Below are 14,069 nucleotides of genomic sequence, written 5' to 3' on the forward strand. Positions count from 1 at the left end.
ATTGCCTCATTTCCCATAATGAAGAATGAAACATAGCCAAAAGTGATGCTCAAATGTTGCTTTGATCTCTATAACAACATGCAAAGAGGGGTTAAAACCAAATGTGACATTTCATTTTGTTGATGAGGACCCGGGCTACTGATATGTTCACTGACAGCAAGATAGACCAATCGGTTCATGAACAAGCCTCACTTAAACAGCGAGCGGAACGTGGGTGGTCTGCTGGGACTGATAGGGCTTCTTCTTGTAGTATACAAAAACTCAGTGACAGTGAAAGACAGATAGAGCAAGAGGGGTGGGGTAACTTGTAGCCAAAACATAGTCTCAGGAAACAGGTCTGTGCAGACAGCCAATCAACCAACAAATGAAAAGAGGAACTGACAAAACCAACTGAAGAACAATAGTCTAAATAGTCTTACTGAGGATTTCAACATCCAAGATCAACAAAAATGAGGAGCTTTCTTCTACTCCTCCTTCCTCTGATGAAAGGTAAAACGATTTCTGCTGCCTGATTCCTGATATTAGAGATTTGATAGATAACTGTTATAGCCTCTTAAGAATTTAACCAGTTTCAATACATCTTGTCGTCTGGATTTACAGTAGCTCCTATTTTTGTATTTCTTTACTTTAACACAGGTCACAGTAGTCTTACTGGTTCACAAACTAAAACCAGCAGGGTCAAAAAACATTTAATACTCATTTAAACACATATTTTCTGCTTCTCACTATGGATAATTCATCCTATAGTCTGTTAATAAAAGGTTATTACACAGGTAGTATTTGTGATTTCATGTGAATATGCAGCTATCAGAGCTGATGTTTTTGTCTGTTAATGAAAACTTTTGACAAAAATCCCTTTGCACATAGTCAGTGATACTTTTTATTTTTCTTATGTTTAATAAATGTTTTGACAACTAAATATGGCTAATATTGAAAAAGGAAACAACAACAATTCAAACTTACATATTGTGGTGTCTACTCTTAAAAGTGGAGAAAACACAAGCAGAAGTGAAAGTCACGTACGGCTTCTTTTGGCCATTTTAAGTTCTGAAAAAAAGTCCTGTATGTTCAAAAGGGCCAAACAGGTGCAAGAACAAAACTCATGATAACAATTCGAGTTCCCTGAATTGTGGCAGCAATATTCTGAATTGGACAGGAAATTCACTGTTCTGTGTTGTAGTTTGAGGTTTTGTCACTTCCTGCTTTATTTTGTAGTGTGATTCCTGTCTGGTATTGGTCCTGTATTGTGTGTGTTGCCGTTTGGTGCACCTTTTGTTGTACCTGGTTTCCGTGCCCAGTTACCCGGCATTTTTACCGTGAGTTCTGTTTTGGACCATGGCTGGATTCTGGATTTTGAACTTTGCCTGCTCCCTATTGGACTTGGTTAGCCTCACTTGGACTTACTTCCCTGTTTCCTCCACTGCCATCCGGTAACCCATTTCCCTGTACCTGGACCTATATCTGCCTATTTTCCTGTTACCTGTTTGTTACCTGTCTGCCTACTGGTCTGTCTGCCTGTACCTGCCTGTTAACCACATCACCCCCCAATAAACACTGTAGCCATCCGGCTACTTCACCCTCATACCGCTTCCTGGTCATCTGCATTTGGGTCCACATACTACACATCATACGACAGTTCTGTATATAATTGTTAGAATTATGAGTGGCAATACAGTTAATACAGGAGAATAAAAAACCACCAGGTGTTTGCTGAGCTGTACAGATACCTGCTAATTTATGTGAATATGAAGCTATTAGACCCATGTTTGTATGGCCTTGGATATCATTCACTCTCAACATATCCAAGAACCATGGCCTGTATGACCACTTTCTGATGATTATGAGAGATTTGCAGATTTCATGGACCACATACCAACTGAAAGGTTATGTGGTTAAACTGTGCGGCTAAAAACTGCTGCCTTGCTATTATTGAGATAACTAGTTAACTCACTAGCTAAGCTGTATTTTCAAAACAATATTTACACTTTAATCCAATAAGGTTGGCCTTTAAAGAGCACAGCCCCATCTTCAAATCTGCATTAACTATGTATTTGGGAACAGTGGACACAAGCTATAAACACATTTACTTATTCTTAACTTTAAAGCTGTCAAACACGGCATCCCAGCATTCATATTTAGTCGAGTGTCTGGCCACTTGAACAATGTAAGCCCCAATATTTACTCTGCTTTACTCACTATGTTCACCAGCAAGTGGCTAACATTGCCTATATGCTGTTTGTTGCCGGACAGGTAGTGTACAGTGTGTTTATCAGAGCTTTTTCACTGATGCTGATGGAAACAACCCTGATGAGAGCAGTGAGTGAACCAAAACAGTAAAATTGGGCTTAAAACTGAAGCACTGAACTAAAAGATGATAAATCGCTCTGTGGAGTTGAGGGGAACTGCAGAGTTGGGTGATCTGTTGGTTAGAGACTACAAGTGACCCCTTTCATGTACTTGTTGTCATGTGTTCCATTGTTTATATAAAAATATTGATTATAGCCACTTTCATTTCTCAAGATGGTTATAGCTAACCAATACTCCGTGGTCCAGATAGTCACAACCATAAAAATAACAGAAGGTTTACGACAGCATTATTGTAATACAGTGATACTCTATCCTCATACTCTATATTTTCTCCTACTGACAGAAAGTCTATCAGCCATTAACTGATTCATCTTTGTGGTCTACTGATGCAGAAAGTGGAGGTTGTATTGATTATTTATACTGCTGTAGCTCTGGGATTGTTTCAGTGTCTGACGTGATGTGAACCTTTGTTTTTGTCTGATCTACAGGTTGTGAGGCCGGGTCTATAGCGACGGAATGCAGAGAAGGATTGTTTGAAATCACCTGCAAATATCCAAAAGTAAATAGAGAAAGTACTGATGTAGTGTCTGAAGAGTCTGAAGTCAAGGGATGCCCAAAAGGATGGGTTGAATTCACCTGGAAATATCCAAAAACAAATAGAAACTATCAAAGTATTGATATACAATGTGCCATTCCCAAAGAAACAACCATACAAAGTACTCAGAAGAATGTGTGGGAAAACAAAGGCAGCGTTTCCCTGTACCATGATACAAAAAATAAAAATCTCAGGGTGGTCATTAAACAACTTAAACCTGAGGACTCTGGGAAGTACAAGTGTAATAAACATGGCCGATCTCAGAAAACCGATGAAGTGGAATTGGAAGTTGGTAAGAGACACTAACTTTTAATGTGTTTTTAAATAAACTAAAAATTAAAACTTTTCACAACAAAATATAAATAAAACAATAACATCCAATGTAACAACACAATGCACATATAATGAATCAAGCCAAAGATTCAATCCTAAAAGACCTCAGATATCAATTAAAGTTTGATGTCATTATTTCGAACTTCCTGAAGTATAGTGATATTCCTTCCCAAGCATAACATTTAATTCTACATAAATTGAAATCAATCTGCCATAAAGAACAAATTACAAGACAGGCAGATATATTAGATAGAATAAAGCACTTAACTATATATACTTGAGATGAAATGCATTTCGATCCATAGCACAGTATTAGTGATTTATTTATTTATTTTGATCAGCTGAGTCAGTGTCACAAACTTTTAAAACCCTACTTGTATCGAATGGCATTTTCATAACCTTTTTATAATTTATACTCCAATGGTTATAGGTTGTTCTTTGTATATTTAGTTTTATTTCTCTCTGTTTGGCCATTCCCTTAACTTCTTGCTGTATTTTATGGTTTATGGTTTGCATGTTTTATCTTTCTTTTTTATTTGCAGAGAAAGACGGCTGCCAGAGTCAATTGATTCAAACTGCGTACAAAACAGCTAAAACCACCATCACATGTGATTACACAGAAAACAAATCCATGTTTTTCTGCAAAGAGAACGGTTTAACTTGTGAGGATATTTTATCAACAAAATCTTCTGTAAAGTCAAACAGGATATTCACGCTCACAGAAACCAAACGTGGCTTCAACATGTCCATCAGTTATGTGTCCTCACAGCATGCTGGTGTCTACTGGTGTGGAGTGGTATTAAATAAAGGAAATTCCCGAGTTTCACGCAAACAAATACAACTGGAGGTTAAAGGTGAGCAGCACACATCTGACACTTTTAGGTTTGATTTACTCACATAGATGATTAAGGTGTCTCTGAAATATGTTGTTAAATACAGTCACTGAAAGGCAATGCTGTCTGTCTGTCTGTCTACAGATATTACTACCTTCAAAAGGTCTCCAACTACTGGACAGAATCTTACATACTGGTGTAAATATGAAAATGGTACTTATATAAACAAATTCATCTGTAAGGGAGAAGATCCATCTATATGTCAACCTCTAGTAAGCGCCGCACAGCAAAACAACACTGGGAAGTTTTCCATGAAGGAGGACAAAGAGAAGAGCAATAGCACCATAACAGTGAGAGACGTAACACCAGACGACACTGGGACATACTGGTGCGGAGCTGAAAGCACTGACAAAACACGCAGCAACACATTCTTCCACAGATTTGTGATGACTGTAGGTGAGTCATGTCATTTTATTGTGTTATCTGACCCTGGTTCAGATTTTAAGAGGGTAACTGACGGATGGAAAGCATGAAAAGAAAGCTACAGTAATTATTGATTACTGCTGGACTTTACTTCATCACTATCTTATAAAGTTATTTTCCTGCTCCAGAAAGCAGGTTTAACAAACTCTGTATCTCCCCTATCAATCAACTCTGAGTATGTTAACCCCAGAGTGCATGTATGGTGACTGAATAAAGCCACCATTAATAGATCTCCAATACTACGATTCACCATGGCAACAGGTAACTAAGCAATAGCAGCAGTGAAAGAATATGAGTTGGAGAAAAAAAAAGTAAATAAGTTAACACTATAAAGTTTTATACTCATTCATAATCCACCTGAGTTGGTTTTCCCTGTGATAAAGTGCAAAACGTACTTGGCAGCAGTAGAACTTTTTCACAGAAGACATTTTTACATCACAGTAAGAAAAACACAGGTGTAAATAATAATAATCTAACGATGGTTGAATTCCATTTTGCTGCTTCAGTTAGTTTCAGGGTCCTGGTATTGTGCATGCTGGCTCACTGTCACATTGTCATGACTTACTGGGACACTTGAATAGAACGGAGCCATCGTCAATGTCACTACTAACACCTGTGCTTTTCCTACTATCGAATAATAACGTTTTTTAGATTTTGAAATGCTGTTACAACGTGCTAAGACTATATGATGTATATATAGACAGAGAGAAAATCAGTTTGTTGAAGAAAACCTGCCAAGAAGCAGGTTAGAGTATGTAGAGTATGTTTCCGTCAACTCAGGATTAACATACTAAGAGTATTTCTGGAAAGTTCCCCGAGCAACAAAAGTCTTCCAAAATGACTACAAGCAGATGAACAAATTAATCCCTTCATACTTTATGTGAAGAAGCAAATCTGTTTCTAAGCCATAAAAAGCGTTACATAGGAGGAAAACAGAAAAAGGAAGTGGTTTTATCGAAAGCAAGGTTTGGTAAGATAAAAAGTGGTGCTTAGACTTAACCCTAACTATTTCTCTACTGGGAGGGAAGTTTTCATTTCCTATTCTTGCAATGTATAAGCATGTTAAAAAACATATTTAAAACTTTAGTTATTTAAACCAAACCTTAACTTTCACTTTAACCAAAGATTATGATCTTATTATTACTATTATCTATGTCCACAACTTATTTAAAACATTCCATTCAGCGGCTTCAGTTTCAGGGTCCTGGTGTTGTTCATGCTCGCTCACTGTCACACTGCCATGGATCACTGGGACACTTGCATAGAACAGAGCCATTGTTAATGTTATTATTAACACCTGTGCTCTTCCTACTATGACAAGTAAAAATATCTGCTGTGAAAAAGGTTTATTGTGTAACAGCAGTGGTGGAATCTTACTAAGTACATTTCCTTAAGTACTGTGCCTACGTATAAATTTGAGGTACTTGTATGAATGAATGAATGAATTTATTTGATGACTAAAAAACACATTCAACACTAACCATTACATACAATAAACATCACAGAGGATGAAAACACAAAAAAGCCTGAAGGCTTATTTCCATCGTTGGTATAAGGGTTTTCTGTTTATTTTTAGCCAAATGTATTTTTTAATTTATTTTCCAGTATCACCAACAGTTTCAACAACAGTTTCAACAACATCATCCACATCTCCTGTTTCTTCTATCCAGTCAACTACTGCATCTACTGAGAGTCGAGGTAAGACAGCACGTTTGATATCTCAAACCTTCTGCTGCAGAAGGGCAAGAGGAGAGGGAGGAGGAATGTTTTAAAAGCATTTTTAAAATTAAATTTCTGTACATTTCCTCTTAAATTCCTCAACACAGACAGCTCTGGGTGATAAAGGCATGTGTTGACTGTGTTTTAAACAAGTCTGGATATTTATTTTGTTGTGTGGTTTATCTTGCAGGAAGCTTTCCGGTCCTCGTTACAGTGATCATCTGTGTAGCTGTGCTGCTGCTGCTGTTTGTGCTAATTTTTATCCTCATCTACAAACGTAAGAGAGTTATTAGCAGTTTGCAGAAGAAACACACACATATTGTACACACAAAACCACATTCACAGCATCTCCATCCTGTGTGCGTGTGATGTCTAAAAAAGCCAAAGCAGACATAGTGTATGACGTTAGTAGTGACTAGACACGACTTTTGATGATATCTGGAAGTTGATTTTTTTTCAACTCATTTCTGGGGATACTCAGTGGCAGCTAAGATCTATTCAATGAAACCAAACTGGAAAATACAAAATCATCAACAAGTGCAACTCTGTCAGTTCTTACCTGGGCAGTACAGGTAGATTAGGTAGATAGAGAGATAACTGTGTCTCAATTTCATGAAAAGTGGTGAAATTAATCCACTTTATGTCCTTCTGCTTGTTTTTTGTTCTCTTCCTTTTCTTTCGGCCAGGAAGTTTAGATTCAACAAACACAAGAAATGGAGCGGCAGCACAGCACATCAAAGAGGTTAGTGTATAAATGTATGTCTCTGTGTGTGGTGGTACTGTACAGGTGGAATTCATATTGCTGGAAAAATTGAGCAATAGCTGGATTACTCATATCTGAATTATGCCAGATATTTAAGTATTTGGGTTGCAAGTATAAGTGGACTCTTGTTTCATAGACAAAAATAATATAAATTCACTAGCAAGCCCCACACCATCAACAGATGGTGATTTATTGACGAAAACGAAAGATAATGAGTGAAGCTTTAAGTCTTGTACTTCTTCTCTCTATCCCTTTGTGTGGGGAAGCTTCGTGGGGAACCCGCTGTAGCACCCGGGCACCACGGACCCCCCCGGGACCCTATGGTGAGTAGCAAGGACGGAAAAAATAGGCGAAAAATAGGCGAAAAATAGGCGAAAGATAGGGGTGGGAGGGAGGGGCGCAGAATACGAGAACAAAAGAGGAGGAGATGGTTTAGGTGGGTATTTATGGGAATGCTGGAAGTGGTGTGACTGAGGTGCGGTCCTGCTCCTGAAACTCTGCTAAATAACTCCAATTCACTAGCAAGGACAACATCATCAACAGATCCGTTTAAGTGATTTATTGACGAAAACGAAAGATTATGAGTGAAGTTTGAAGTCTTGTATTTCTCTATGTCTATTGCTTTGTGTGGGGAAGCTTCATGGGGAATCCGCCATAGCACCCGGGCAACAGCGAATGTAGCAGTGTTATATATGCTTGAGAGGACCAACTGTCCATGATTTGTATTAAGTGCTCTGGGATGCCGTTGCGGGAGCCGAGGTGGCAGCTATGATTCTGAAGGAGTGAACACCAGAGTAATGGACGGGAGAAATGCCGGACAAGGAGAGTATGTGGTGAAAGTGCAGGTGGAACCAGAATCACTTTTCCGGACTCAGAGAGAATCTGTTATGGTTATGCTGGGATTCCCGGAATTGCAACAAGTTTGCAAGGGTCTCGAAAGGATTCAGCAGTGATTGGACATTGAAGTAAAAGTCAGGTGTAAGCTGATTATGTCTACGTCTGCGAGTTGCCCTACAGTATACGAGAATGGGCGTTGCAGGAACGTTCCTGGCCCCACGGAATAGCTGCGGCTATTATGTGGTAGATTTCGAAGAGAGCGGAGGAAGCAACCTGGCATTCACTTGCGAGCCTTGAGGCCATTCTACTGCAAACCATCTTCCATTGTAGAAACCCTCAAACCTGATAGAAGGAGCAGGGTCAGTGACCAGATGGATGTAGTGTGGGTGAGTCAGTTGTACGTCGTAGAAGAAGGTGATCCTGTTCCATTTGGCGAGAAGTTTGAACCAAACTCGGAGTTCGGCATGGCTTGGAATGTTCAGGGAGATACGAGAGCAAAAGAGGAGGAGCCTCTGAACAGAAACCCAGAAGGATAACTTACATACAAAACACTCCATATAAAGTATTATACCATTACCATGTGTGAAAATGATCATAAACCCGCTGTTGAGTAGCTACAACAAGAAATTCACACATCTCAAATAAAGTTATGTTAAACTGTGAAAAGTTACATGATATCAGAAGCTGGTGTGGCATGGGAACAACCGACACAGCTAATGGTTCTTTTAAATTAAATTTTATTAGAATCGCCTTTTAAATCAGTTACTCCTGGCTTTGGACTAGTCTGCAACACCAAATGACACCGCAGTAAAACTAGAGGCCCTGGAATTAATGTTTCCAAATATTAAACTGTTTGTAATTTAATTCTACAATGTTGAGCACATTTTGTATGAATAGTGCTTATTGTTAGGATTTCACATGATGTATTTAAACTGTGTTTTTCATTCTTCTCTGGAAGGACTATGTCTACGAGGAGATACAGCAGCACGTCCAGAAGCCAGACTCTGGAAATGCAATGAACACGATTTATGCCACTGCCAACTTTCCCACAAACCCCTCTGACTCGCTGCATTACTCTTCCATCAACTTTCAAAGCAGCTCTGGCAGAGCTGGTGGTGAGGCACTGATCCTCAAACCCAGCTCCGCTGCCTGCGAATATTCTACTGTGAAGTACAGCCAAAGTCCAACCTACTCTACTGTCAATCAACCATCCAGATCTTCACAGGATCCCCTCTATTCAACAGTCAACAAGCCACAGTCCCAATGAGGAAAGATCAGCCCTGTCAGGAATTAATGAATTATTATTGTTTGTATCGGACGATGAGTAACGAGAAATGTTTGAAGAAATATGTTTGAAGATTTAACTTTCACCATTTCATAGTTTGTCCACCAGTGACATGGCTGTAAAGATGGCAATGTTGCTCTGTCAGTTGGTCAGTCCATCACTTTGGTCCAATTTTAAACCTCTACTGGATGGATTGTCATACATTTTTGGACATTAATGGTTCCCAGATGATGAATCCTAGTGACTTTTCCTCTGGCGCCACCATGAGGTTGATATTTGTGCTTTTGAGTGAAGTATCTCAACAACAATTAGATGGATTGCCATGAAGTTTGGTTCAGACATTTACAGTGTGTCCCCCTCAGGATGAATTGTAATAACTTTGGTTTTCATCTAGTGTCATCATCAGATCCATTTTTAATTTGTCCAGTACTTCATGACCAAATATCAGCACAACTAATGGCATTCCCATCAGCCTAGTATAGTCAAAGTAAAAGTTTTAATGAAATGAGATGTGTCATGCTTGATACTGTGTTATGCCAATTATAGAGTCAAGTAGACAATCATTAAAATGTTGCTGATTATTTACCACACTGGTATAAAGGTGTCCTCATTTGGTCTTATTAAATTCACTGTATGCAGGGTTTGTTTTGTTTAGTTTTTTGTTACTTTAGTGCCATCTGGTGGTAGTATCAACACTACCACTAATTAGACTAGTTTGCTGCCAACCAAAACAGCATGAAACCAAGGCAAAACATATTTTCTTTGATAGATATTGACAAAAGTTTGAATTCAGTTTAGTTTAATTATGTGAACTGCAGCAATGCTGATCTTAGCAGGTCAGTTATTGTACTGTAATTATTGAAAATCAAACAGTAACACACTACACTACTACAATAAGTCAAAAATCCATAAGATGAATTATTACCAACACTTAATAAATCAGCAGGAAGCAGAGTAGGAAAATGTTGAAGATTCATCCATGTGAAATATTGTAACAATAAAAGCTGATTAAACACGACAACCTGATTATGAATATAATAATATAGTTTCATTACCCCATCAGCAGTAGTTTGTGTGGTTTTGTGCTATGGGTGGAAACTTAAATGGGCCTGTGGTTCACATCCTGTTGGTTTTAAATAGCTCATCTGGGTAAAGGTGAGAATGTCTCATAGCCAGTGGCCAGAGTTTTTTCAACATCGGCATCATCCATGTAGTCACATTCATTACAACTGTTGTTCCCATATTTCTCTGTGAAGCCTTGTTAAATTCTAGCAGTTTCTGGTTTAAAAAGAGGAATATCTCCTGCCATTAACACTGCTGAACACTATCTGACAATTAAAAAGTAAAAAATCAGTTACTGCAGGTTTAACTACTATCCACAGGTAGAGGTACGTTGCCGATAGTTGTGGGTAAAAAATCTACAACTTCACTTTTATGGATTAATAGAATCTCTTTCATTTGTTCCCTCAGTCACCTGTTTTGCATTGTGGAACTGCAGATACACAATTTATAATGTATGAAGTACATAATTTACTTATTTAATTAAAACCAAATAATGATGAGGCTGCACCCATTCACAGTTTGTAGTTTTTATAAATGATAACTGTTACACTGACCTTTCTTTCTGACATATAATCATATAGTGTGTCAGGCACTTCCTAACAGTACAAGTCTCTCTCTCTCTCTCTCTCTCTCTCTCTCTCACTCTCTCTCTCTCTCTCACTCTCTCTTTCCAGTCATTTCCTATTTACTGTGTAATGAAGTAATTTATAAAGAGGGAGGAGATATGACTAACACTTAAAGACGGAAGATAAAAGGGGGAGGATAGAAAATTGGTAGTAGTTTTCAGGTGATATACATATAGATATAGATATGAATTCAGGAAATACAGCTGTGCAGATACTGGAGACCAACCAACACCAGAAAACTGAAACAACAAACTGTAGTTAAATAATTTCACAGAGGAGCTCAGTGTCAAACAAAATGAAGACTTTTCCTCTACTCATCCTCTCACTGATGACAGGTAAAAAAGATTGCTGCTATTGGACTACTGATTTTAGAGATTACATCTGTTACAGCCCTGCTTCTAAACAATTAACCGAACACATCCTGTGGTCTGGGTTGGAGTTACTTCTCATTTTGTATTACTTATTAAACTTATTTTCGTTTAGTTGAATCTTATTTGATGATTAAAAACCACATAAACACGCATGTCTAAAATGAATCAAGGACATTCAGACTGGAGGTTTGCTTTACTGGCAGGGAAAATGTATGACAGCCTCTGGACACTTTGCTCTGATCTGACTAAGCCTTGCAGGATGTAGATTATAGCTTGTCCACCGGAGAGCACTGACTTCACTGTAAAATGTTCCACTCAGCACAACTTCAGTCGCATTCATTTAATTATTTTCACCTACTTTGTTTTCCTACTGTGACATGTCAAAATGTCTATGTTCAACAAAGTGGTATTGCCACCCATCCACTCAACTTTGTTTTTTTGTGTATTAATTATTTAGTTTCCTGTTTCCATTGTTTTTCAGAACCAGAGTCAGAAATTGAATCTGGAGCCCAAATTTTAAAATGTTATCATTTGTGCTAGAAGTGGATATATTAACAAACCCATCCTTCGCAACGGAAAAGAAAAAAAGATTGTTGTGTGGAGTCCGACCTCTAAGTTTGGTTTAAGGGTTTTCTGTCTATTTTTAGCCAAATGTAAATTTTTAATTTATTTTCTAGTATCACCAACAGTTTCAACAACAGTTTCAACAACAGTTTCACCAAGATCATTCACATCTCCTGTTTCTTCTAACCAGTCAACTACTGCATCTACTGAGAGTCGAGGTAAGACAGCACATTTGGTATCTTAAACCTTCTGCTGCAGAAGGGCAAGAGGAGGGGGGAGGAGGAATGTTTTAAAAACTTCTAAAATTAAATTTCTGTACATTTCCTCTTAAATTCCTCAACACAGACAGCTCTGGGTGATAAAGGCATGTGTTGACTGTGTTTTAAACAAGTCTGGATATTTATTTTGTTGTGTGGTTTATCTTGCAGGTGGCTCTCCGGTCCTCGTTAAAGTGATCATCTGTGTAGCTGTGCTGCTGCTGTTTGTGCTAATTTTTATCCTCATCTACAAACGTAAGAGAGTTATTAGCAGTTTGCAGAAGAAACACACACATATTGTACACACAAAACCACATTCACAGCATCTCCATCCTGTTTGCGTGTGATGTCTAAAAAAGCCAAAGCAGACATAGTGTATGACGTTAGTAGTGACTAGACACGACTTTTGATGATATCTGGAAGTTGATTTTTTTTTTCTAGCTTTCATCTTTGCTCATTTCTGAGGATACTCAGTGGCAGCTAAGATCTATTCAATGAAACCAAACTGGAAAATACAAAATCATCAACAAGTGCAACTCTGTCAGTTCTTATCTGGGCAGTACAGGTAGATTAGGTAGATAGAGAGATAACTGTGCCTCAATTTGATGAAAAGTGATGAAATTAATCCACTTTATGTCCTTCTGCTTGTTTTTTGTTCTCTTCCTTTTCTTTCGGCCAGGACTTATACATTCAAAAAACACAAGAAATGGAGCGGCAGCACAGTACATCAAAGAGGTTAGTGTATAAATGTATGTCTCTGTGTGTGGTGGTACTGTACAGGTGGAATTCATATTGCTGGAAAAATTGTGCAATAGCTGGATTACTCATATCCGAATGATGCCAGACAGTTAAATATTTGGGTAGCAATACTCTCTATAAACAGATATCTGCATATGAACGCAGATCTGTAGGCAAGTTACAAGATTTTGGTTTCGGAAGCGTTCTGGTTTCCGTTTGTAGTCCGTTGGTTGCATCAAGGTAAACAGTCCGTGTGGAGAGCATAAGTGGCAGAACGCAGTGGCCAAAATGTAATCTTGGAACCCATCGGCTGGTGCGCGGAAGAGTCTTGGCCTGAATATCCGTTATCCGGATATCCGCTGACAACACCGGAAGCCCCGAAATATTGGCCATTGCCCCCAGAGGCTAAAACGTCGTCAGACGATAGCCACTGGGATCAGAGATTGGGGTTGCAAGTATAAGAAAGAACTTCTGGGGCTCTTGTTTCATAGACAAAAATAATAGAAATAAATATTGGCCAACAACGACGCAGCGTTATGTTTTCACTCTTGCACTGACAAAATCTCCCTATTTGCTGCATGTGGCGATGCTGTTGTGTGTTTGTTATGAATATTCTACTTACAGCAGTCCGATTAAGATTTAGATTCAGGTGCACTACGACCTCTGATAACCAACTGGCAAACACATTTCTTCCCTGTTTCCTAGAAAGCCTCTGAACAGAAACCCAGAAGGATAACATACATACAAAACACTCCATATAAAGTATTATACCATTACCATGTGTGAAAATGATCATAAACCCGCTGTTGAGTAGCTACAACAGGAAATTCACACATCTCAAATAAAGTTATGTTAAACTGTGAAAAGTTACATGATATCAGAAGCTGGTGTGGCATGGGAACAACCGACACAGCTAATGGTTCTTTTAAATTAAATTTTATTAGAATCGCCTTTTAAATCAGTTACTCCTGGCTTTGGACTAGTCTGCAACACCAAATGACACCGCAGTAAAACTAGAGGCCCTGGAATTAATGTTTCCAAATGTTAACCTGTTTGTAATTTAATTTGACAATGTTGAGCACATTTTGTATGAATAGTGCTTATTGTTAGGATTTCACATGATGTATTTAAACTGTGTTTTTCATTCTTCTCTGGAAGGATTATGTCTACGAGGAGATACAGCAGCACGTCCAGAAGCCAGACTCTGGAAATGCAATGAACACGATTTATGCCACTGCCAACTTTCCCACAAACCCCTCTGACTCGCTGCATTACTCTTCCATCAACTTTCAAAGC

General features: G+C 38.4%; 2 protein-coding genes across 6 annotated transcripts in view; one reads left to right on the top strand and one right to left on the bottom strand.

Annotated features, from left to right (window-relative positions):
- The window catches only part of angpt4 (angiopoietin 4), a 115,876-nt gene that overhangs the window by 85,441 nt on the left and 16,366 nt on the right, over nt 1–14,069 (bottom strand). The window lies entirely within an intron of this gene.
- LOC122870041 (CMRF35-like molecule 8) lies at nt 110–9,743 on the top strand. 4 transcript variants are annotated; one of them, XM_044183680.1, is made up of 9 exons: nt 110–489; nt 2,796–3,194; nt 3,778–4,089; nt 4,213–4,524; nt 6,169–6,249; nt 6,461–6,547; nt 6,957–7,012; nt 7,300–7,356; nt 8,829–9,743. In XM_044183680.1, the coding sequence occupies exons 1-9, from the start codon at nt 450–452 to the stop codon at nt 9,135–9,137; spliced, it is 1,653 nt and encodes a 550-aa protein (XP_044039615.1). In that variant the 5' UTR covers nt 110–449; the 3' UTR covers nt 9,138–9,743. The 4 variants fall into 4 exon arrangements, with proteins under 4 accessions (XP_044039615.1, XP_044039604.1, XP_044039626.1 ...); XM_044183669.1 differs by having other exon boundaries at nt 117–489; nt 6,157–6,249; XM_044183698.1 differs by having other exon boundaries at nt 271–489; nt 2,796–2,866; nt 6,157–6,249.

Source organism: Siniperca chuatsi, linkage group LG2 (assembly GCF_020085105.1).
Source record: "Siniperca chuatsi isolate FFG_IHB_CAS linkage group LG2, ASM2008510v1, whole genome shotgun sequence".
Lineage (NCBI taxonomy): Eukaryota > Metazoa > Chordata > Actinopteri > Centrarchiformes > Sinipercidae > Siniperca > Siniperca chuatsi.

Bases quoted from the DNA above. Each gene is read 5' to 3' on its own strand.
- LOC122870041 (XM_044183669.1), top strand. From the start codon at position 450: ATGAGGAGCTTTCTTCTACTCCTCCTTCCTCTGATGAAAG. The intron at 4,090-4,212 runs GTGAGCAGCACA...GTCTGTCTACAG, and splicing joins AATACAACTGGAGGTTAAAG to ATATTACTACCTTCAAAAGG. The intron at 7,357-8,828 runs GTGAGTAGCAAG...CTTCTCTGGAAG, and splicing joins GACCCCCCCGGGACCCTATG to GACTATGTCTACGAGGAGAT.